We start from the raw sequence: 23,657 nt of genomic DNA, 5'->3' as shown, positions 1-23,657 counted from the left end.
AGATGCCTAAGTAGGTTTTAAAATTATAAAGTATAAATAATTAATTTTAATAAATTACAAAAATTTAATAGTAATTTATCCTTTTTTTTAATTCTTTAATAACTACTTGCATCATCGTTTACCAACTAAAGGGACAATAGTCCCACAAAAGGACAAGGAAGTAAAAAAATCAGCTGATGAAGATTTGATACCATTGTGGCTGTTCAAAATTGACTGCAAAATTGGTTGATAAATAAATAATAAATAAAAGAATTAAGCAGCCATTGGAATTCTAATTTCTAATGATGCATTTATAGTCTTGTAGTATTTTAAAGCAGTTAATTGAGATTGCATTTGCAACTGCAGAGCTAGCAGCCATGGCTTCCGCTCATTTCCTTTGCAACAACCACGTCTTCCATTATTCCTCCAATTCATTCTCCAAAAGCAATCTACCTTCGTTTAGGCCTAGTAGGTCTGTCTCTTTTTATCAAAAGCAAAGGACTTCATTTGTCAAAGCCTCCAAGAAACAGCTAGAGGTTGTATTTCTATCCATCCATCTCTCTCTTTGTTGTTTGTGATTTGAATTTAAATTATAAATTTTGTTGGGTTTGTGTTTTTGAGTTGGTTGTTTGGTATTTAGATAGTGTATGATCCTGAAGAAAGGTTAAACAAGTGGGCAGATGAAGTAGACAAGAATGCTTCTCTTTCAAGGCTCACTTTGTTCTCGCCTTGCAAGGTTATTTATTATTTTCTTTCGTGCCTTGTAATTGAATTCTTGGTGGTCTCTTTTCTTTTTTATGGTTTAATTTTTTGGCTACATATATGTGAAATTTGGATTGCTTATGTGATGCAGATTAATATTTTCCTTAGAATAACCGATAAGAGAGAAGATGGATATCATGATTTGGCATCTCTCTTTCATGTAAGTTTATCCAAAAGCTATCACAAGCCTAAGAAAGCAAATGAAAACAAAAACCATTAGGATTCATTTTTTTTTGTTTTCTGTTGCGTTTAGTTTTCCCAAAATTCACAAGTTGGTCCCTTTTTCTGTCTCCAGGTAATCAATCTAGGAGATACGATTAAGTTCTCTTTATCTCCTTCGAAATCGAAGGACCGTTTATCAACCAATGTGTCTGGCGTACCCCTTGATGAAAGGAATTTGGTAAGGCATGAACTAATTTTATTTTGTATCTTTTGATTTTCCTAGTGTTTATACCATGGGCCTTGTGGACTTTACGTTCCCATCATCATTTCTTTTTTGCAGATTATTAAAGCCCTTAACCTATACAGGAAGAAAACAGGCACTGACAACTTCTTCTGGGTAAGAAGCATTACAGATTGCCTCAGTTTCAATGAGTTCATTTGATTGATGATCTCTTTGATGATGTGAATATGGTGATTGAGGAATTTATTGGAAATGTTGTGCTTTTGAAATTTGTTGATAGATTCATCTAGACAAGAAGGTGCCTACCGGGGCAGGGCTTGGTGGTGGAAGCAGTAATGCAGCAACTGCCCTATGGGCAGCAAATCAGTTCAGTGGCGGTCTTGCCACTGAGAAGGAACTGCTAGAATGGTCAAGTGAGATTGGTTCAGATATCTCCTTCTTTTTTTCTCGTGGAGCAGCCTATTGTACTGGTCGGGGTGAAGTAAGTCTTTACTAGGCTTTAAGATGCAGCTCTAAGATATCATTCCTCATATTGTTTTACGTTTGAACCATCCTAGATTGCAAAAGATAATCTTTTATATATAATCTGTTCTTGCTTAGTCTCTTGAGATAGCTAAAGTGCCCCTCTTTGCAATGGTTTCACAATGAATACAATGGTAAACTTAGTCCTTCAGATTTGTGGATCATCCTCTTTCTGGAGTTCTCAGGGTGGTTTGATTTGGTCTTCAAACCCTTTTGTCTTACCTGTTTGGTGTCACTTGCATGAATGTTGTGCTGTTGTATCATGCATATGTATTGTGAGTTTCTGACCGTAGATGGGCAACATCTTGAGGAAAATATGGCCCTAAAGAGGGTAGAATGGAGTGAAAAGATTCAAATTGTCAACCCTAACCAATTTGTGATTAAAAGCTTAGATGAATTGAACTGCATATCAAGGATGCACAAGTGTAATATTTGGGCTAGTTGATGCAAAATGTTCAATTGAGAGTCACTCCTGACTCACGTTCTCATTGATTGGAGCATCAGATCCTAGTCAATGTTGTCGGCATCAAGGAAAAGTAGAGACTTTTTTGCACAAGAAAATTTGAATCACATAAAACTGTTTTCTCATAGTAATATCTGAAGCTTACAGTGACCTTAACCTTATTGATACTGCACTTCCAAAGCACCAGATAGACAGACAGCTTCTTCTTGTTTTCCAAACTAAGGTTTTACTCTCTTTTGTGCAGATTGTTCAAGATATTCCTACACCAGTTCCTCTCAACCTTCCAATGGTTCTCATAAAGCCCCAGGAGGCTTGTTCAACTGCTGAAGTTTACAAGGTAATGCATTTTTTATGTACTGGAATGCTTTTACTGCTTGAGTATCAGCATTTTTTTTTTTATTAAGACAACTTTTGATTTCTCAGCGCTTTCGATTGGATAAAACCAGTCAGATTGATCCTTTAACATTATTGGAGAAGATCTCAAGGAATGGAATATCTCAAGATGTTTGTATCAATGATTTGGGTAATAATTTATAGGGACACCTGTTCTTTCTTTATTTTGCTTTTCTCCTTTTACTTTTTTCTTGGTTTTTCCTTCATTCTTTCTCTGATCATTGTGCATTATTCATATTATGCAACCTTAGCTGCACCAACCCTATTGGGCTGTTTTAGGTGTGTGGGCACTCAGTTGGCTTCAGGTTGGACTGGTTAAGACAACATTAAATAAATAGATATATAGGTAGATGAGAAGCACTCGGATTGTGCAAATAACCAAAAATGAATGGGAAGTGCAAGTTCTGTTTGAAAATAATAAAGGCACGCATTGCTCTCATTACAATCATCTAAAAAAGATGCTTCTGCTTGCGCTAATTCATAATCTGATGATAGGACACAACCTGATCCTTATTGAGGCAGTATCAATGTCAATAGTGTACTTATCCTAGAATCAGTTGGAATCGATCACACCTTGCACTAGAATTGTGCTAGTTCTGGATAGCCACTCTGCCACAGTGCATTCTTATTGCAATTCAACATCTTGCTCTTCTTAATTTTGGGTGAACATTCTATATATTGTCATGTGTTCTCTGCAGAACCTCCTGCATTTGAAGTTCTCCCATCCCTTAAAAGATTAAAACAGCGTATAATTGCAGCCAGCCGTGGACAATACGATGCAGTTTTTATGTCTGGGAGGTACAAATTCTAGATTTTGCCATTTGTATGTCTATGCCATTGATAAGTTACACACTCTTGAATTTAACCTGCTATTATCCTTAGTTCATATCACTGCATTCGTGATTATATTTTCAGTTTTCAAGTTATTTGCATCCCTTTGTTTTCAAGCATGATTTCGAATATTCCCTTAAATCTTGTGAGTGACTGATTCATGATGGCTATAGTATTTTAATGTTCGTCAAGAGTCCACTTATAAGAAAGCAACTGTGTTCAAGACTTAAAGTGAAAAAAAGATAAGTGTAATCAAGATACTATAACAGTTGTATGGCAACTAATATCGAGTGATAAAACTTCATTAAATCAAGATCAGTCTTTCATATTTCAAAATTAACTCATAAATTAACAACCACATCTCACTGGTACAAGTTAACATGTCTGATTCTTATCAGAAGTCAAGGTAAGCAAGTTATTTCCGATTGAAAATAGATCTGGTATAGGCAATGACCTGAATAGTAACTTGAAAACAACATGAAAACATAAGACTGCTTTCCAAGAGCAACCTTCAGATCATGAAAAGTGTTCAGTCTTTCACTGCATGATTGCCTACATCTCCTATTAGTGGCCTTTAACTAGAGTGCATTAAATTGAGGGCAATAGAGTGGAAGAAGAAGAAGAAGAAGAAGAAGAAGAAGAAGAAGAAGAAGAAGTGGCCATATGAAATTGAAACCTATATTATTGAAACTAGTGTTTGAAAATTACCAACTTGAATTCAGCCTTCATTCCATTTTAGTTGAAATTATAGTATAGGTCTTTTCCATCCATTCTATTTTGTTGAGGGTTACATTTCCAGTAGGATCTAGGGATGTTAAATCCTTCTTGACCACTAATTACATTCATCTAGTATCATCCTTTGACTATCTCTCATTTAATCCACATGGAGTTCTTAACTCATTTAACTTTGTTGCTTGTTCTTACATACTGATGCATCCTCCAGTCTACTATGACCATGACCAAACCATCTTAAACAAATCTTTCTCAATTTATCCTAGATGGCTATCAGTTCCATCTTCCTACTAATGCACTCATTTTTCATATGGTCCTCTCTTGCATATCCACACATCCATCTTAACATCATATCTGCCATGCTCATTTTGCGGACATTAGTATATGACATAGCAGATCAAATTGCAGTCAATAGAACTCCCCCTTCTAGTGTTATCACAGCTGCAGGAAATCAGGAATTACTACCCCAGTCAGTTAAAACAGGCCATATTTATTTCTCTTCTGGAAGTAGCAACGGCATGTTTGGGACCTCTTTGTAATAGGACTAGAAAAGAATTGAGCCTTTTTAAATACCTTTATAATCATCTTATTCATCTCTGGAAGCACGTTTGCTTAGTGTGAGCTTTGTGGTGCTCTCTTCCTCTATTTCATCTTCCACTCTTCTTATTCTTCTTGTTTCTTTTGGCTTTTGTATGCACTTCTCTTTTATCCTTGCTGAATTTCTTGATAATTCAGAACAGGATTGACCTTAACTGATTTCCAAGCCCAACACCCTGCCTGATTGCCCTCTGAAAATGCCATCAGCTTATATTATGATTTCTGCATTGTGATATAGCCACATTTAAGCCTCTGTAGCTTTTGAACATTAATTATCTACAATTGCATTGACCCCTTTTTCCTGCAATTCCCAAGTCAAGTATGGTCATGAAGACTACACATTAATTGATGACATTGGTGGTTCAAGCATGCTCCACACTCACATCATATTTAAGGCTTAATTTTTTATGTGCAAAAGAGGCACTGTAACAAGGTAAAATCATGTTTAACCCACGAGGAAAATAAGTTATTGAGTTCCAGAAAAAAAAATGAGGATTATTTCTGAAATCATGTGTTACATATCAGCCTGCACACTTACTAAAATAGAAGAATAGGGAGAGAGAGATAGAAATAGATGAGAAAAGAATAGAAGTAGATGAGAAAAGAGAAGAGAGTAGATGAGAAGAGAAAGAGAATATTTCAGAGATGAGAGATATCTTTGATTATTAATGATATTGGATAGTCTCCTCTTTACACTTGAGTTCTTATTTATACTTCTTTGGATCCTATAACTGCTTTATACAATTACAGTTGATTGGAGAGTAATTACAATAGACTAGAATAATAGAATCTTCCTATCTAACTACTGGACTAACCTCCTAACTGCTCTACTCCTTACTCATAACATTCCCTTCTCCTTGACATCATTCTTGTCCTCAAGAATGAAGAAAATGTTGGAAATTGAAATGAATTTTAAGTTCTGCCTTCTCATCAGCTGACAGAATGTGAGAATCCCACATAGTTTCTTTTGCTGGCCAGTTAATTCCTTGAATTTTGGAATACCAAATGTTAACTTCCATCATATGTTTCAGCTGAAATGTCCCATAGAATTAGCTAAAAGTTGCAGGTGATACTTTGAACTGTTAATGAACAATGAATTATTTTTTTTTTCTTTTTCATCTCCAAATCTTCCATGCTTGTTCCTTGAAGATCATAATACCATTTGATGGCTGAACTTTCTTCCTTTCGCTTCTTGATATTTCCCATTCATCTTCTATGAGACTAATAGGATTACAACAGCTGAACTCACCATTTTGGCTCCTAAAATTCTGCCACTTGCTTACAATAAGCACATTTTTTGTAGCTTCTTTATCTTTCTTGTTTTCAAGAACATCCCCAAAAGTTTGTGCAGCAAGAATTTCAGGCTTAGCTTCTACATTCCCCATTGTCAGCTCTAGTTTCCTATCATCACCATCTTTATCCTTCTCCTCCTCATATTCCTCTCTTGCACTAGACAAATCAAAAACAAAATTCTGATCTTGCTCCATCTCAATACACTTGTCTTTCTTATTGGAAGTTTCATCAAAGACATCTTGTTCTTCACTTGAATTTTCAAGAAGTGGATCCTCATTATTAAAGACTGCAACATTCTCCTTTACCACTTGAATTGCTTCCACTATTTTGTCAATTTTCTCTTGAAATGACTTCTCATATTTCTCTAATTTTTGTAATAACAATTCTTCCTGCCTTTTTAATTCTCTTTCAACAACTTCCATAATCCTATCAAGTAATTTCTGTTCTCATTGATGGTCTTCCATGATCATCTTGTAGAAGGCTGAGTAGGATGTTGGAAAATTTTATTTCTTAGAGAAGAAAAATTATAGAGACTGGGGAAGAAAAGTTGATACAGAAACAAGGATTTCAAGAATTTCAAGAAAGAATAAAGAGAAGAAATTAGGGAAAAGGTGGAGGAAGAAACAGGTTTCTAGAAATTCTAAGTTTCTTGAAATGCAGGAAGTGAAAAATTAAAGAAAAGAAACAGACGAAAGAACTAGAAATTGACAGAAGGAAAAAATTTGATTCAAGAATTCAAGAAAGAAAGAAAAATAGAAAAGAAATCTGAATAGAGGAAAGGGAAGAGAAATAGAAGAAAGGAGAACAAGAGAGGGAGAGGATAGATCAGAAAAGTAAGAACAGAAGAACAAGAGAAAGAAGAAGAAGAATAATAGACGAAAAGAAGGAAGGAGTTTCAGAGAAGAAGAAGAAGAATTAGAGGGAAGAAGAGAAGAAGAGAGAAGAATAGAAGAAACCTGGTATTTTGAGAAGAGTAATCTGCCATAGATGCAACTCCCATGAAAAAATTTTCAATAGTTGCCCACCAATCTAACAGCTCTGATACCAATTTTTTACATATTATTCTGCACACTTACTAAAACAGAAGAATAGGGAGAGAGAGATAGAAATAGATGAGAAAAGAGAAGAGAGTAGATGAGAAGAGAAATAGAATATTTCAGAGATGAGAGATATCTTTGATTATTAATGATATTGGATAGTCTCCTCTTTACAATTAAGTTCCTATTTATACTTCTTTAGATCCTATAACTGCTCTATACAATTACAATTGATCGGAGAGTAATTACAATAGACTAGAATAATAGAATCTTCCTATCTAACTACTGGACTAACCTCCTAACTGCTCTACTCCTTACTCATAACATCATGTTCATCATAACAAGGCTATTTCTGAGATTTTGTGTTGGAAGATCATTTGAATGTGCTCATAAGCCAAAAGAGCCATGTCAAATAATTTTGGAATGTTTATTAGGATGACTGAAGCTTAAATTAAGGTTCATCATTTACCACTATCTTATTTCTTTTTTACCAATTTATTTGATATAGCGGAAGTACCATTGTTGGGATTGGTTCACCAGATCCTCCACAATTTATATACGATGATGATGACTACAAGGATGTTTTCGTGTCAGGTAATGGATGACTCATTATGCTTAGCTTGCTATTTTATTTTCTCACTTTTATTTTTGAAGCTTCATGCAAATCAATAATGCCTGTGAAGTAGTCACATTGTTTAGAACAAATAGCTTCAATGACATGATGCAGCAAGCTAAAATTAACTGGAGGCTAATTCTTGCAATATATAGTCTATTGGGACCTGTAATCCTGGAGGAATTTATTCATCCATGAAATAATTAAAGGGGGAATTGATACTACAAGATTCCAATTGTACAATATACCAAAAGCAGAAGTTCTGCATCCATGCCCATATAAGGGTGAAAAAGAATAAGAGGCAAGAGAACTACAGAAACAAAAGTCTAGAATCGTTTTAGGGTGGGTTGCCTGATAGAACTTCTTTAGAAACTTCAAAAGTTAGTTTCACCATTCAGAATAAAGTTTATGGTCAATAAATGAGATTACAACATTCATTCCTTTCTTCCTCTTATTTGTATTTGTTGCCTACGTTCATAGCTTACCTTGAAATTGCTAATTGCAGAGGCAAACTTCTTGACCCGTGAAGCAAATCAGTGGTACAAAGAACCTGCTTCAACTGCTACCTGTAGTTCCCAGTCTGATCGTTCCCAGTCTATTGAGTGACATATCTTGTAAGAAAAACGACATACATGAATTTTTTTTAGGATTTCTCATTAATGTTAATTTATGCCGCCTGTAGTTTTGTCCATCTTAGGAATAGGTTTTTAAGTTAAATTTATTGTCATGAACAAATAAGAGCAATTGCTCAACTCAAATCTTGTACTAGTTGCAGTTTCACTGGCAAATTGTTCACTTTGCAAGGTACATAACCTTTTGAAAGCTCCTGAAATTTTGTTCAGTGATCCAATCGCTTCACAGCCTTGATTATATCTGGCTAGGAATAAAGAGATTTTGCTTCTTAATTATGGACTTTTACGGTTGGGGCGTGTGCTTCAGGTTCTAGCTATAGTGGGACTGTCTTTCCATGATTCCTTAAGAGAAATTGGCTTTTTGAATTGAAAAGTTAAAAATTGTCTGGTGTTTTCTAGCAAATTCCATATCCATGTAAAAATATGATTCCTGCCGGAGACAAAGGTCAACGTGCTGTGTTGTTAGCTAATAGACCAAGTTGTTACTTCCAAAATATGTTTCAGACGAACTAGTCAAGAATGAATTGCTATTAGTGTTCTCTTTTAAGGTGAAAATGAATTGTTGTCGATGTTTAACTCAAAAATTTACGAGATTGCAATCCCTACGCTACCATTTCCCTCATTGAGTTGTTCTAGAACAGGGTGAGAGGCTGCCGTTTGCCAATGCTTTTTTAGCAGGAGTTTAATGGGCTCTAAACAAAGCATCAAAAGCGAGATAGAGATCCGATTAGCGCCAACAGATTCTAGGCTGCCAAAAGGTCATACAGAATTGAATGCCAAGAGACTCTTGGTGTTACAAGGCCCAATCATATCAAAATGTAGTGTTTTCATAATCCAACTTGATTGACTTTTCAACTCTGTTTAAAAATTTTCTTGTTAAAATCACTAGATATTTTAAAATTTAAACTATTATTCATCGAATCAAACCAAGGCAAACTGATTTAGTAACTGAACTGATTTTAAACAGTGTCCAATAAAGCGTCAGAAGATGTAGGCGGGTTTAAGAGAGGTAACGTAAATTCTTTCCATTCTTTTCCTAATTACTTCCTCTGACTCAATGATTTGTAAATGTTATGTAAATGAGAAACATTAATCAGAGGACCATCGGATGCTTTTTTTTTTTTTTTTTTTCCTATGAGGATATTCACCAAAAATCAACACAGAAGCATGAGAAGAACCAATATCAAATTCAACATATTTTCCAGTTTTTTTTTTCTTTCTATTTTATTGATTGAAATCATGCCCTGCCCCCCACCCTACAGTGAAGGAGATGAAACAAACTGTCTGGGTAAAGTAAAGAGATCTTTCCCCTCAAATGGAGATGTCCATTCATGTGATTTAGCAGCAGATGTTTCTGCACTGGCCACTTCACCGTCCTGCAATCCTGGAATGGGCACACCATTCCCAATTGCAGCTGTTCTCATATCCAACTTAGCACCCAAGCTGGTACTACTTGAATCATATATTTGGGTACCATGTTTCAAATAACCTGGGTCCATCCACAATCCACTAGCCCTTGGAGAGGACAATCCTCGATCCAAACTCCAGTCTATGCTGCTGTAATCTAACCGAGCCATAGAGCCAGCAGTGCTCCAGTCAACTGGAGAAGAGGCACCTGATGAACCAGCTGAGCCACCCAACCCAGTGAAGAGTCCAAGAGATGAAGCGGCAGCAAGTGTAGGTGGTAAAACTGTTCTATTCCATAAGCCATTTCCTCTGTTGGTTCCAGGAGAATCTCCTGGGCTACTGCCTGGTATGAAGTGTTGCTGTTGCTGAAAATGATGTTGATGGAACATTTTATTTGAATTCAGATTGTTCGGACTGTGGCTTCTAGTGGTGGGAATGTGAGGCATCGAGCCATTGGACTTCACGATATCAAAACTATTAGTAGAATACCAACTGTTAGCTGTTCCAGGAGGAGAAGAGCTTATGCTTGTAGCTGGAACCTGCTTTGCATTCGCAGATTGAGGTCTTTGCATCATGATGACCGGTTCCATAACTGTCCCAGGGTGAAGATTCTTATATTCACTGTCAACAGCCACAAAACGTGCTTCTGTCTTGGATGGTAAAGTTGAGACCTGCAAAGGTGATGCCAAAGAATAAGAAACAGGACTTGTTCCGGCACTTGGCCATCTTTTCTCAGCAAGCACTGCAGTTCGCGGAGGTTTTAACCACTCCATCTTTGATTGTATTCTGTTCAAAGGATGCAGATTTTTATTCCCAGATTCTGGAGATCCTACAACTGGGATGGCAGTCTTTGTATAATTAAAATCCCTGTCATCTCTTCTTTGTTGTATCATAGAAGGTGGATTGGCTTTCTGTTGTTGCTGTCTCATCACATTTTGGCTAACTGCAACAGAAAGTTTACCATTACTAACTGTTGGAGGATCGCCAGTTTCTTCAGGCTTTAGGGAAGCAGCAGGTGGATCTAGCTTGAGTTCACTTAAACTTTCTGCTGCCTTTTCAAGATCACCTTCAGAGGCAACCACAGCTCTTTCAACCTCCTGCTTGTTGCACTTGTATCTTATTTCCATATCAGCCATTCGAGCAAGCTCTCCTGATATGTCAATTTTCAAATTAGCACCACTAAGTTTTTTATCCCGGCGCTTATCTGCATCTTCACCCCCTTCAAACAGCCATGAAACAGATTCTTCTACTTTACCATCATTTAATATTAAAGCCACTGTAGCTTGCTCATGTGAAAATCCCATCACAACAAGCTGTTGAGCAAGTGCTTCTAGCTTTCTTGACATGAGATAGCCACTACACCGCTCATGCAATTCCTGGACTCGCCTCTCCTTTTGACGCTGATGCTTCCTCTCATTCTTTTGACGGGTTTTTTCCCTCTTGTCATTGTCAGCCCCTGGGATTGTTTCCTGCCGAATAGGAATATTCTTCTCTTTATGATCTTCTGACTCACCAGACCAGCTGCCATTATTTGAAACAGAATCATACTCGACCCCAGCTCCAAGTGAACATCCAAGGTGATCATCCGTCTCATCTATGTTCTGGTAACGACCATTAGCATGCTGAGGTGAAGTAGACGATGTTGATACTATTTCCAGTGCATGAAATGTTCCAGATAGTGGATTGTATGCACTACCTGGCATACCGCTACCTGCATTTGCAGGCCCAGAAGGCTTAGATGAAGCCTTCTGGTGTTCCTTGCCAGCCTTTTTATCCTTGGACTTGGATTTTGACGCTGGAGACATCTCCTTGAAAGCAATCTATTCCTGCCATGTTTAAGATAATTAGTTTAATATACAGTGGCATGCAAAACCTCACCAAGCCACCCACAGTTAATTGGATTTTACACCAGACCTTAAAAGAAAGGAAAAAATTTCAAGAAGCATTTGGAGTGAATTTCAATGAGACCATTTATCAAAGGATCCTCATTTTCCAAGTGTAAAATCTTATATACAATAGGTACCATTCTTTCAGTTTAAGAGATAAGCATGCACATTTAAGGAAATGGCAGGCTAAATAGCTGAATATATGACATTTTCCAGCATATTGCCAATGTGGAGCAAGCATCTTCAAACATCACATTATATGGTGCTATATACAAGTTATAGGCTTCCTCAATTAGCCTCAGAGCTAATTACAAGCTTCACTCTTATTATATTTTGTTTAATAATCTCTTCATTTCAGAGAGGACTGAGAAGCACAAAAGTAGTAGTGATCAGAAACAAACTAAGAAGCAGCAGATGGAATCCTTAGAAAAAGGACAGATAACAAGCTTTATTCCTTCAGTTCTTGATTACAGGTTTCAGGACTAACTGGCTAAGGAGCAATAGAAAATGAACAGTTGTAGTGCAACACTATTTGGAATCAAGTTTCAAAAGAAATTCCATGCACTTCCAAACAGATGGTTATCTCCCCATAAATATTAATGCTCCATTTAATTAACATAATCATACAAAAGGACATATTCCAGTTTAACCAGTTACTCCCCTTGAATTCAAAAATCTACATAACATACAATTCCCGCAACTAGGGACAGCAATAGCTTAAAAGATAGTTTCCCCTCATTCTACAAGTCCAAAAATTGATGAATTAGTCGAGGGATCATTGAAGGCTGGATAAATAAGGCTTATTCTGTCAAAACTTTGCAAGCTTAGGGCAAAATCCTTCAAATATAAGGACCAAACCCACAACCCAAGAGCGAATCAATTTCTCCCACAAGTCACTAGGCTCAGATAACCACCATCAACATATGAGAAAGGAGGAAGAGACCATGATATCTCAATCTCCTTTGACCAAAGAAAAACCAACAAAAGACTTGTGCACCATTCTTAGAACCTACTCCTGAATTGCTCGTCTGCTCAAATCACTAAAATTAAATGCAAATGGCTCAACTCGATAGACTCGCATGCAAAGAAACTCCATAACCTTCGCAAGTTCGCTCAAACTACAACTCATAAATATCAAGCACAAAACTATACACAACCTTACCGAGGGATGAGGAGGTAAGCCATATCTTAAAAAGTAGAAGAAAACCTTACCCTACCCCGGAGGGCAAGGGATGCTTTAAGTTAGCCAAAAAAGACGTGTTTGAGTGCCCAAGAGAAGAAAGTATTTTTACTGATGTGTGTATATATATATATATATATATATATATATATATATATATATATATATATAGTATTTTTATTGATGTGTGTATATATATATATATATGTGTGTAGAAAGTATTTTTACTGATGTGTGTATATCTGTGTGTGTGTGCGCTTTACTGATGTGGGTATATATATATATATATATATATATATATATATATATATATATATATATCTATCTGTGTGTGTGTATTATTTTTACTGATGTGTGTGTATATATATATCTCTCTGTTTGTCTCATGTATTTTTCAAGGATGTCCAATTTAACTTATTTTTAATTTTTTGTTTAATTTAATTTTTTTATTTTTTGTTTAAGTTCAAATTAACCTAATTAATATACAACTACACCCGCTATTATTTTAATTTTTTTATTTTTTAATATTAAGATGTTATTTTTATCTATTATAATTAATTAAATTAAATAATAAAAATAATATTATTTAATATTATTAATTAAAATGAAAGTATAAAAAAACATTATCTTTATATTTTCATTAATTAGTTAAAAATAAATAAATTAAATTGAAAAAATAATAAAAAATATTTTTATTTTCATAAAATTAAAAATTATGATTATAATTAATTTTAATTATTGACATCCAAAACAAACGGCAATTAGTAGACTTATTTTAGCATCGTCATAAAAGTTTTCCCAACTCAAATACATAAGGTAATTCAGCGAATGCCAGAATAGTACATCAATATGATATCAAGATGGAATTGAAATTTACTTCAATAATCTAAGAACACATCATAAGAACAAAAAAAAAAAAAAATGGTTCCGCTCTAATAAAACAACATCAAACAATTCCATAGATGTTAAAGAAACACTCATGAGCACCAAGACAATAGCAACACATCATTTAGTGAAATGTTGATCGGCTATGAATGAGGTTGGGATAAACTAAAGGTGCCAAAACAGTAGATTCATGATTAGGAAAACATTTTGCATTTTGGCAATGAGATTTTGTAAAATGCTAACTATGCAATTGTGAATTTGTGCCTGTATGTTGCAAAATTTTTGTGTCTGTATGCTAAATAGGAATGAACAATGGGCCCCCTTAAGCAATTCTATATCAAAATCATTCGACCAACAAAAAAAAAGAAAAGACTTGCTCGAAGATCCATTAGAACACTCCCTCAATTCCCCATTTCTGAATCGCAGAAGCAAATTTAAAAATCCCGAAATTAATTCCAAGAGAAGGCGATTGTATCAGTGAATCAAAATGAAATCGAATTTGACAAAAACATGTACACACAGAGAGCAAGAGGGAAGGAGGAAGAGAGTCGAACCTGTGGGAAAGAGAGAAGACAGCGTGATCGATGGAAGAATCTAGAATAAGGTCGAGGAGGAGACGAAAGAGAGAAAGATAGGTATCTCGAGGGCCAAACAGAATCGACAGAATTAGGGTTTTGAGACAAGAAAAAGAGGAGGAAAAAATGATTTGACAAGATAAATCCGAAACTCTCTTTTTTTTTTTTTTTTAAATCCTGTTTATTTATTTTATATAAAATATTAAATAATATAATAAATAAAATATAAAATTATTTTCATAAATATTAACGTCAATTACGGATAACACGATTAATATACTTATGTTGCTAATCCATACCCGTCGTGTAATTGGATATATATAAATTAATTATTTAAATATATAAATTATAGTTATTAATATTTTAATAATTATTTTAAATATATTTTTATTTTTTTTAATTTTATTTAAATTTTTCTAAACTTTTTCATAAATTTTGGACAAGAGAAATAAAGCATAAAAAACTTGAAAAATACAAAATTTGGATAGTGGAGCATACAAATATTTTCCTTTCTAGGATGTTTATGTTTATATTTAATTAATTTCTATAAATGTTATATTAAATAAAATTACAGTGAATTTTATTTAAAATTAGGGTAAAGCTTATCTAAAATTATAATTTATTAAATTTCTATTGGTTGATATATATACACTTAGATATGCACAAAAATTTTTAAATTTTTGGCAAGCTTGTAAATTACTTTCCATACTAGATCTTTACATGCGGGTATATAGATATTTTTATTCCTTAAATTAATATACTTAAATTTACATAATTATGTATAATATATATCAAACATGAATAATATAATAATTCTGACACTTTTTCCCTCGATATCTATAAAGCTATTTTTAAGATGATTTATTTTCATGAATTAATTTTATTTATATAAATAAATTAATTATAGAATGAAAGCATAAAGACGAGACTAATTACTAAGTACGTTGAAATGTCTATCTTTTGAGTTTCAAATCTAAATTAATCAGCAAAATCACTCATGGCATAGAAGCTATGATTTATAGCACATAAATATTAATCAAATATAATAAAATATTTATTTATAACCAAATATGCATAAACATGTAGTAAAAGGTATGTTCAGTAAACACAGCAAACCAAGAAGAAATAACCTTCTAGCTATTGAATTTATATGTTCAATAAACAAATATATAAAGACTCTTTTATCAATTTATAATGATGGCATTTGAAAGCTCAATGAAATTTTGTTTTCAGTAATCCAATCTATTCACCGCCTTGATTTATATCTGACTAGGAAAAGAGAGATCTTGCCTTTTAAGTAGTGACTTTACCGTTCGAACGTGTGCTTCAAGTTCTGTCTATCGTGAGGCTGTCCTTCAACAATTCCGCAGAGAAATTGGCTTTTTGACTTACAAATATCTGGTGTTGTCTTGCAAATTCCATATCCATGTACATTTGATTCCCGCCGGAGATAAAAGTCAACGTGCCATCGGAGACAAAAATGTGGTGTTTTCCAAACACAACTGGATTGACTTTTCAATTTTCTCTCTACAAAATTTCGCGTTAAAATCACTAGATATGTTAATTCTTAAACTATTTTCATAGAATCAAACCAAGGAAAATTGACTTAAAAAACTAATCCCATTTTAAACACACTGTAGTAACGCGAAGAAGATGCAGACCAGGTTAAGAGAGGTAACGTAAATTCTTTCCATTCTTTTCCTAATTACTTGCTCTAACTAATTGATACGTAAATGCTATGTAACTGAGAAAGAAAGATCAGAGGACTATCGGATGCCATTTTTTTTTTTTTTTTCAATTATAAGGATATTCAACAACAATCAACAATAGTACGATAAGAACCAATATCAAATTCAACATATTTTCCAGTTTTTTTTCTCTATTTTATTCATTGAAATCATACCGCCCCACCCTACAGTGAAGGAGATGAAACAAACTGTCTGGGTAAAGTAAAGATATCTTTCCCTTCAAATGGAGACGTCCATTCATGTGAATAAGAAGCAGATGTTTCTGCATTGGCCGCTCCACAGTCCTGCAATCCTGGAATGCGTATACCATTCCCATTTGCAGTTGTTCTCATTGCCAACTTAGCACCCAAGCTAGCACTACTTGAATGTATTTGGGTGCCATTTTTTAAATAACCTGGGCCCATCCACATTCCACTAAGCCTTGTAGAGGACAATCCTCGATCCAAACTCCAGTCTACGCTGGCGTAATCTAACTGAGCCACTGAGCCAGCAGTGCTCCAGTCAACTGGAGAAGAGGCACCCGACGAACCAGCTGAGCCACCCAACCCAGAGAAGAGTCCAAGAGATGAAGCGGCAGCAAGTGTAGATGATGAACCGGTTCTATTACATAAGCCATTTCCTCTGCTGATTCCAGGAGAATCCCCTGCGCTACTGCCTGGCACAAAGTATTGCTGTTGTTGAAAATGAAGTTCATGCAACATTTTATTTGAATTAAGATTGTTCGGACTGGGGCTTCTCGTGGTGGGAATGTAAGGCATCAAGCCATTGAACTTCACACTATTAGTAGGATACCAACTGGCAGCTGTTCCAGGAGGAGAAGAGCTTATGCATGTACCTGGAACCTGCTTTGTATTCACAGATTGAGGCCTTTGCATCATGATGATCGGTTCCCCAACTGTCCCAGGGTGAAGATTCTTATATTCACTGCCAACAGCCACAAAACGTGCTTCTGTCTTGGATGGCGGAGTTGAGACTTGCAAAGATGATGCCAAAGAATAAGAAACAGAAGGACTTGATCCAGCATTTGGCCATCTTTTCTCAGCAAGCACAGCAGTTTGCTGTGGTTTTGCCCACTCCATCTTTGGCTGTATTCTCTTCAAAGGCTGCAGATTTTTATTCCCAGATTCTGGAGATTCTGCAACTGGCAGAGATGTCTTTGTGTAATTAAAATCCCTGTCATCTCTTCTTTGTTGTATCATAGAAGGTAGATTGGGCTTCTGTGGTTGTTGCCCCAACACATTCTGGCTAACTGCAACTGAAAGTTTACCATTACTAACTACTGGAGGATCGCCAGTTTCTTCATCAGACTTCAGTGGAGCAGCAGGTGGATCCAGCTTGAGTTCTCTTAAACTTTCTGCTGCCTTTTCAAGATCACCTTCAGAGGCAACCACAGCTCTTTCAACCTCCTGCTTGTTGCACTTGTATCTTATTTCCATATCAGCCAATCTAGCATGCTCTTCTGATATGTCAATTTTCAACTTACCCCCTCCAAGTTTTTGATCCCGGTTTTTATCTGCATCTTCACCCACTTCAAATAGCCATGAAACAGAGTCTTCTACTTTACCTTCATTTAATATTAGAGCCATTGTAGCCCGCTCGTGTGAAAATCCCATCACAACAAGCTGTTGAGCAAGTGCTTGTAGCTTTCTTGACATGAGATAGCTACTACACCGCTCATGCAATTCCTGGGCTCGCCTCTCCTTTTGACGCTGATGCTTCCTCTCATTTTTTTGACGGGTTTTTTCTCTCTTGTCATTGTCAGCCCCTGGGATTGTTTCCTGCTGAATAGGAAGATTCTTCTCTTTATGATCTTCTGACTCACCAGACCAGCTGCCATTATTTGAAACAGAATCATACTCAACCCCAGTTCCAAGTGAACCACCAAGGTGATCATCTGTCTCATCTATGTTCTGGTAACGACCATTAGCATGCCGAGGTGAAGCAGAGGACATTGGAACTATTTCCAGCGCATGAAATGTTCCAGAAAGTGGATTGTATGCACTTGCTGGTATACCACTACCAGCATTAGCAGGCCCTGAAGGCTTAGATGAAGCCTTTTGGGGTTCCTTGCCAGCCTTTTTGTCCTTGGACTTGGATTTTGAAGCTGGAGACATCTCCTTGAAAGCAATCTAATCATGCAATGTTTAAGATAATTAGTTTAACATACAGTGGTATGCAAAAAGACTAAATTTAATTTTCGTATTTTTCCAACTATTGACCCAGTATATCCATGCAGAATTAGTTGGTTCATTCTGTAAAGATGGATAAGTCCTAACAAGTATAGAAGTTCATTACAGGACAAAACTTCAAATTCTGCTGATGACTAAAAAGGTGTGCAAATGCACAGCAGAAAATATGGTAAATTCTTGCATGCCAAAACCTCACCAAGCTGCCCACAGTTAATTGGATATTACAGCAGACTTTAAAAGAAAGAACAAAAAATTTCAAGAAGCATTTGGAGAGAGAATTTCAACGAGACCATTTATCAAAAGATCCTGATTTCCCAAGGGTAAAATCTTATAGCGATAGGCACTATTCTTTCTGTTTAAGAGATAAGCATGCCCATTTAAGGAAATGGCAGACTAAGCTGAATGGCTAAACATGTGAATTTTCCAACATATTGTCAAGATGGAGCAAGCTTCTTCAAACACTACATTATATGGTGCTATGCAGAAGTTATGGGCTTCCTCAATTAGCCTCAGAGCTAATTACAAGCTTCTCTCTTATTATATTTTGTTTAATAGTCTCTTCATTTCAGGGAGGACTGAGGCGCACAAAAGTAGTAGTGATCATAAACAAATAAAGAAGCAACAGATGGAATCCTTAGAAAAAGGACAGATAACAAGCTTTAGTCCTTCGGTACTTGATTACATGTTTTTGGACTAACTGACTAAGGAGTAACAGAAAATGAACAGGTCAAGTGCAGCACTATTTGCAATCAAGTTTCAAAAGAAATTCCATACATTGCCAAACAGATGGTTATATGTTAAAGAAACATGTATGAGTACCAAGACAATAGCAAAACATCATTTAGTGAAATGTTGATCAGCTATGAATGAGGGTTGGATAAACTATGGTACCAAAACAGTAGATTCCTGATTAGGAAACTACAAGGGTAGAGTCAAATTTTATGATAAACAATAACATGAGAAGTAGTTCACCCCAAAAAATCAGCATCATTGATCTTTTGAACAATAATATCATGTCAATAATCCAATCTGTTTAAGAAAGAAAAACCAAAATGTGAAATGGTCAAAGTAGCAGAGTTTAAACATAAATCAAATGATTGTTTAAGCCATTATGCTGGAAAATGAAATCAACAATAAGGCAGCCAATAGTTCAACAATGTAATCTATGATTTGCATAATTCCAAAGCAGCAAATTTTGTATTTGGGCAATGAGATTATGCAAAATGCTAAATATACATTTGTGAATTTGTCTGTATGTTGCAAAATTTTTGGGTCTGTATGCTAAATATGAATGAACAACGGCCCCCTTGAGCAATTCTATATCAAAATCATTCGATCAACAAAAAAAAAAATGATTCGCTCAAAGATCCATCAGAACAATCCCTCAATTCCCCAATTCTGAATCGCAGACCCAAATTCAAAATCCCTAAATTAATCCCAAAAGAAGGCGATTGTATAAGTGAGTCAAAATGAAATCGAATTTGAACAAAACATGTAAAAACAGAGAGCGAGAGGGAGACCAACCTGTGGGAGAGAGAGAAGACAGCGTGATTGAAGGAAGGACCGGGATTAAAGTCGACGAGGAGACGATAGATAGAAAGATAGGTATCTGGAAGGCCAAACAGAATCGATAGATTTAGGGTTTTGGGAAATGAAAACGAGGAGGACAAGATATTTGATATGATAAATCCGAAACTGGTCCTCTCTCGCCCTGTGTTTTTCTTTTTTTTTTTTTTTAATAATAATTCTTTTTTTATTTTATTACTTATTTGTTTAACATATAAATATTAAATAATAAATAAATAAAATAAAAATATTTAAAAAATATTAAAATTTATGAATAACAGTCAACTCAAATCTAACTTTTTTTTAAAAATGAGTGATCCTTTTAACTTTTAAATTATTATAAAATTAAATTTTCAAAAATACATTTATAATTTTTCTTTTACATATGCCTACAACATAGCAATACCCAACGGTTTCACCTATTTTAATTTTTCAAAAATTAAAAAAAAAATTTTTGGGTGGGCTTTTTTACTTGCCAATAAAATATGAGAAAAAATAGAGATTTTTTTTTAGTTAATGAATATTTAATTAACTAAATAATATTTAATAGACTAAATATAGCAGAAAATAATTCTTTTTATTTCTCGTCGTAAAATTAATAAATTAGAAAAATTTAAACTTCAAATTTCTAAAAATTGAAAGAATATTAATAAGATTTATACTTAATTAAAATAAAGATTTATTTATTTATTTACTGAGAAAATATTGCTCAAGAATTTGCTAGGCAAGAAGAAATGTGTACAAATAATCTGAGGCAGAAAGAACGAACTAGAAAATTATGGAACTCCAAGGCTTCAACACCTTCAGGGTTTTTTTTTTTTTTTTAATTTATATTTCTTTTCATTATTAGTATTTTTCCAATGTAAAAAGACTTTAGTATTTTATAAATGTATTGGTGATTTGTTAAAATATTTTTCTTATCTAAATCCAATCTTATTATATGGCAATTCCATTGACAGCAATTTCATTCCTACTAATTATCCTCAATTCTGAAATTATATGAGCTAGGTTGTTCTTATCGCTGCAGAAACGGAAGAGAGAATTGCTGCTAACTTGGCAAACTTTGCTTATGATCCTCACAATTAAGCATTCTTATGCGAGGTTCAGAGCGTTATGTTGCTTTTGGAATTATTTGGTAGGTGAGATGTCTCATACACTTGTCGACCCACATGAACAACTTTTGCATGTGATTTGCATCAGCTCAATGTTTTAGAACTCTTCTAAGGATTGCACAACTGAACCAAATGAGAAGCTTGTGGAATTTGGGGTTTAGGGGTCTATGCAATTCTTGTGCCGGTGAGTACAACAAGGCAAATGTTTTGCAAAGGCCTGAATGTGAACTACTATTTATCCGTTTTAGATCCAGCAAATGCTGCAATAATTTGTCACTCAGTGTTGTGGTATACCCATTATCCAATGTTTATCAAGCCCAGTAAGAAACACAGTATTGAGGGAAATGGAAAGAAGAGAGAAGAAAAGAAATTTGATTTTGAAGCATGATGTAAATTATGTAGCTTGATAAAATAGGCACCAAAATTTGTTATCCAACTAGCAATAGCTCATTATTAGTTCAAGTAGTTTCTAGAATAGTTTTAGTCTTGTATATAAATGCTGGCAAGCTCTCATTTTCTGGTGTGCAAATACAGAAAGCATTTTCTACAAGTCATTTTTTGTTCTCTGTTTACCCCTATTTCATGGTATCAGAGCACCGATCCTTGTGACCTATCAAAGTTTGTTAGATATGAGAGTGAGCAGTTATTAAACTTGACCAATGGAAGAAGATGCGCAATCTGGTGTGCAGACTAATGGAAATCTCACTGGAGATCCATATATTCTCCAAAACTCTGATCATCCAGGTATGACTCTCGTAAGTTTTCCTTTAACTGGACTGAATTATCTCTCATGGAGTCGATCAACAGTGATTGCACTTAGAGCCAAAGATAAACGTGGTTTTATCAATGGCAAATATCCTAAACCTGACGTTGATTCACCAACTTTTGAAAAGTGGCAGCGAGTTGATAGTATGGTATTAGCAGGGCTTCTGAATTCCATCGCTAAGGATATTGTTGATGAATTTTTGTATGCTACAACTGCTCATGAACTTTGGAAGGAATTGAAATAGCGATTTGGAGAAAGTAATGGTCCGTTATTGTATCAGATCAAGAAAGATATATGTTCTCTTAGTCAGGGGAATCAATCGATGATGCTTTATTTACGAAAATGAAAAAACTATGGGATGAACTTTCATGTTTGAGAAATTATCGAGTGTGTACTTGTGGAGCAGTTAAGGCTATTGCTGATATTGGAGATGAAGATCGTCTAATTCAGTTTCTTATGGGCTTAATGATAGTCATGAACATGTTCATAACCAGATTCTGTTTCAAGATCCTCTGCCCAATGTAAATAAAACATATTCGATGATTAATCGTGTTGAGAAAAATTGCGAGGTATTGGCCAATTCTAACCCATTAGATAGTGCTGGTGCATTACTAGTTAAAGATTCTGGTTATAAGAATGATGGTACAGGTAGCATCAACAGGAATCAATCATTCACGGGGAGCAAAAAATGTGATGGTCGAAAGGAAGATAAATTCTGTCATTATTGTAAAGCACAAGGACATACACGTGATACGTGTTTTAAGTTTCATGGTTACCCAAATTGGTATAAGGAGTTGAGGCAGAAACGTGCTAATTCACAACCATGAGCTCATGTGGCACAAGCACCTAAAACACCTATTGATGTTGACGTTCTTGATCCATCAGCTTCCATTACAGCTGAACCTAATGCCAACATATCCAGTATTATTCAACAGGAATTAGCTGAATACATGAAAGGGAAGATGATTATGGATTCTTCTACTGTTGCTAATTTCTCCAATTTCGCAGGTAATGAACCAACTAAGTGTCTTCTTAGCGGCAATGGGAAGTCTTTTGGTACCTGGATAGTTGATACAAGGGCAGTAAGCCATATTTGTTCTGATATTTCTTTGTTTTCACATACCTATTCCCCAAATTTCCCTTTACCTGTATATCTTCCTGATGGCACTAAACAGTTTGTTAAAAAAATTGGTAGCGTTACTATGCATCCTACCCTCATTTTAAGAAATGTTTTACATGTTCCTTCTTTTCGATATAACCTTCTATCTGTTAGCAAAATTTTACAAACAACTAATACTTCAATTTTTTTTCTTCGCTTCTCATTGTACATTGTAGGATCGCTTGACTAACAGGATTATAGTTATTGGCAAAGAGCAAGCTGGCCTTTACAAACTTGATCATTGTTCTTTCACATATGAGTCTTTAGTACCTGATTCCAATAATGAATGTAATAAAGTTAAGTCTGTTACCACTCCATGTCCTGCTTGGCATGAACGTCTTGGTCATGTTTCTCATTCTACATTGCTTAAAGTTTCGAGTATTGAAGTTTCTGGTTCCATTAATCAACCATGTGAAATTTTTCCATTGTCAAAACAACAACATTTGTCATTTTCTCCTAGTACCATTTCTAGCTACTCTATTTTTGAGCTAATTCATGTAGATCTATGGGGACCATATCAAGTGCTTTCAATTTCTAGAGCTAAATACATCTTAACAATCGTTGATGATTTCAGCCGCACAACTTGGACCTATCTTTTACATGATAAAGTACAAGTTTTTCTCACCTTGTTATGTTTTTGAATTTAACAGAAAATGACAGCTTGCCAGCGTTTATATACAAGACTAAAACTATTCTAGAAACTACTTGAACTGATAATGAGCTATTGCCAGCTGGATAATAAATTTTGGCGCCTATTTTATCAAGCTACATAATCTACATAATCCTTCATAAAAAACTTGATGTGGCCCAACCGCAAGTACATGGGTCGTACAAGTAATATAGAAAAGATATCATTCCCACGAGGAGTTGTGTTAATGATTGAATTTTTTATATAAAAATTGACTAATTTGAACTATTTTTGAAATT

The 23,657-nt window shown here is 35.0% G+C and overlaps 4 protein-coding genes across 6 annotated transcripts; 2 read left to right on the top strand and 2 right to left on the bottom strand.

Moving 5' to 3' along the window:
• Nucleotides 1-243: 243 nt before the first annotated feature.
• LOC110653318 (4-diphosphocytidyl-2-C-methyl-D-erythritol kinase, chloroplastic) lies at nucleotides 244-8,447 on the top strand. Its single transcript, XM_058152948.1, has 11 exons — nucleotides 244-515; nucleotides 620-715; nucleotides 833-901; nucleotides 1,037-1,141; nucleotides 1,244-1,300; nucleotides 1,425-1,625; nucleotides 2,374-2,466; nucleotides 2,553-2,652; nucleotides 3,221-3,320; nucleotides 7,521-7,606; nucleotides 8,131-8,447. Exons 1-11 carry the CDS (start codon nucleotides 357-359, stop codon nucleotides 8,229-8,231), a joined length of 1,167 nt encoding a protein of 388 aa, XP_058008931.1. The 5' UTR covers nucleotides 244-356; the 3' UTR covers nucleotides 8,232-8,447.
• Nucleotides 8,448-9,440: 993 nt separating this feature from the next.
• LOC110653319 (uncharacterized) lies at nucleotides 9,441-14,344 on the bottom strand. Of its 2 annotated transcripts, none has more exons than XM_021808895.2 (2): nucleotides 14,170-14,344; nucleotides 9,441-11,490 (listed from the first exon to the last, which is right to left on the bottom strand). In XM_021808895.2, exon 2 carries the CDS (start codon nucleotides 11,467-11,469, stop codon nucleotides 9,514-9,516), a length of 1,956 nt encoding a protein of 651 aa, XP_021664587.2. In that variant the 5' UTR covers nucleotides 11,470-11,490; nucleotides 14,170-14,344; the 3' UTR covers nucleotides 9,441-9,513. The 2 variants fall into 2 exon arrangements, with proteins under 2 accessions (XP_021664587.2, XP_021664588.2); XM_021808896.2 differs by lacking the exon at nucleotides 14,170-14,344 and adding an exon at nucleotides 12,713-12,828.
• Nucleotides 14,345-16,037: 1,693 nt separating this feature from the next.
• On the bottom strand, nucleotides 16,038-19,875 carry LOC110653320 (uncharacterized). Of its 2 annotated transcripts, XM_021808898.2 has the most exons (3): nucleotides 19,652-19,875; nucleotides 19,100-19,156; nucleotides 16,038-18,067 (listed from the first exon to the last, which is right to left on the bottom strand). In XM_021808898.2, the coding sequence occupies exon 3, from the start codon at nucleotides 18,050-18,052 to the stop codon at nucleotides 16,103-16,105; it is 1,950 nt and encodes a 649-aa protein (XP_021664590.2). In that variant the 5' UTR covers nucleotides 18,053-18,067; nucleotides 19,100-19,156; nucleotides 19,652-19,875; the 3' UTR covers nucleotides 16,038-16,102. The 2 variants fall into 2 exon arrangements, with proteins under 2 accessions (XP_021664590.2, XP_021664589.2); XM_021808897.2 differs by lacking the exon at nucleotides 19,100-19,156 and having other exon boundaries at nucleotides 19,652-19,874.
• Nucleotides 19,876-21,464: 1,589 nt separating this feature from the next.
• On the top strand, nucleotides 21,465-23,371 carry LOC110653264 (uncharacterized). Its single transcript, XM_058152121.1, has 5 exons — nucleotides 21,465-21,772; nucleotides 22,008-22,140; nucleotides 22,220-22,355; nucleotides 22,457-22,653; nucleotides 22,907-23,371. The coding sequence occupies exons 1-5, from the start codon at nucleotides 21,465-21,467 to the stop codon at nucleotides 23,369-23,371; spliced, it is 1,239 nt and encodes a 412-aa protein (XP_058008104.1).
• The last annotated feature ends 286 nt before the right edge of the window (nucleotides 23,372-23,657 follow it).

This window comes from Hevea brasiliensis, chromosome 9, assembly GCF_030052815.1.
Source record: "Hevea brasiliensis isolate MT/VB/25A 57/8 chromosome 9, ASM3005281v1, whole genome shotgun sequence".
In the NCBI taxonomy this organism is placed as follows: domain Eukaryota; kingdom Viridiplantae; phylum Streptophyta; class Magnoliopsida; order Malpighiales; family Euphorbiaceae; genus Hevea; species Hevea brasiliensis.
This window is presented reverse-complemented; position numbering and strand designations above follow the sequence as displayed.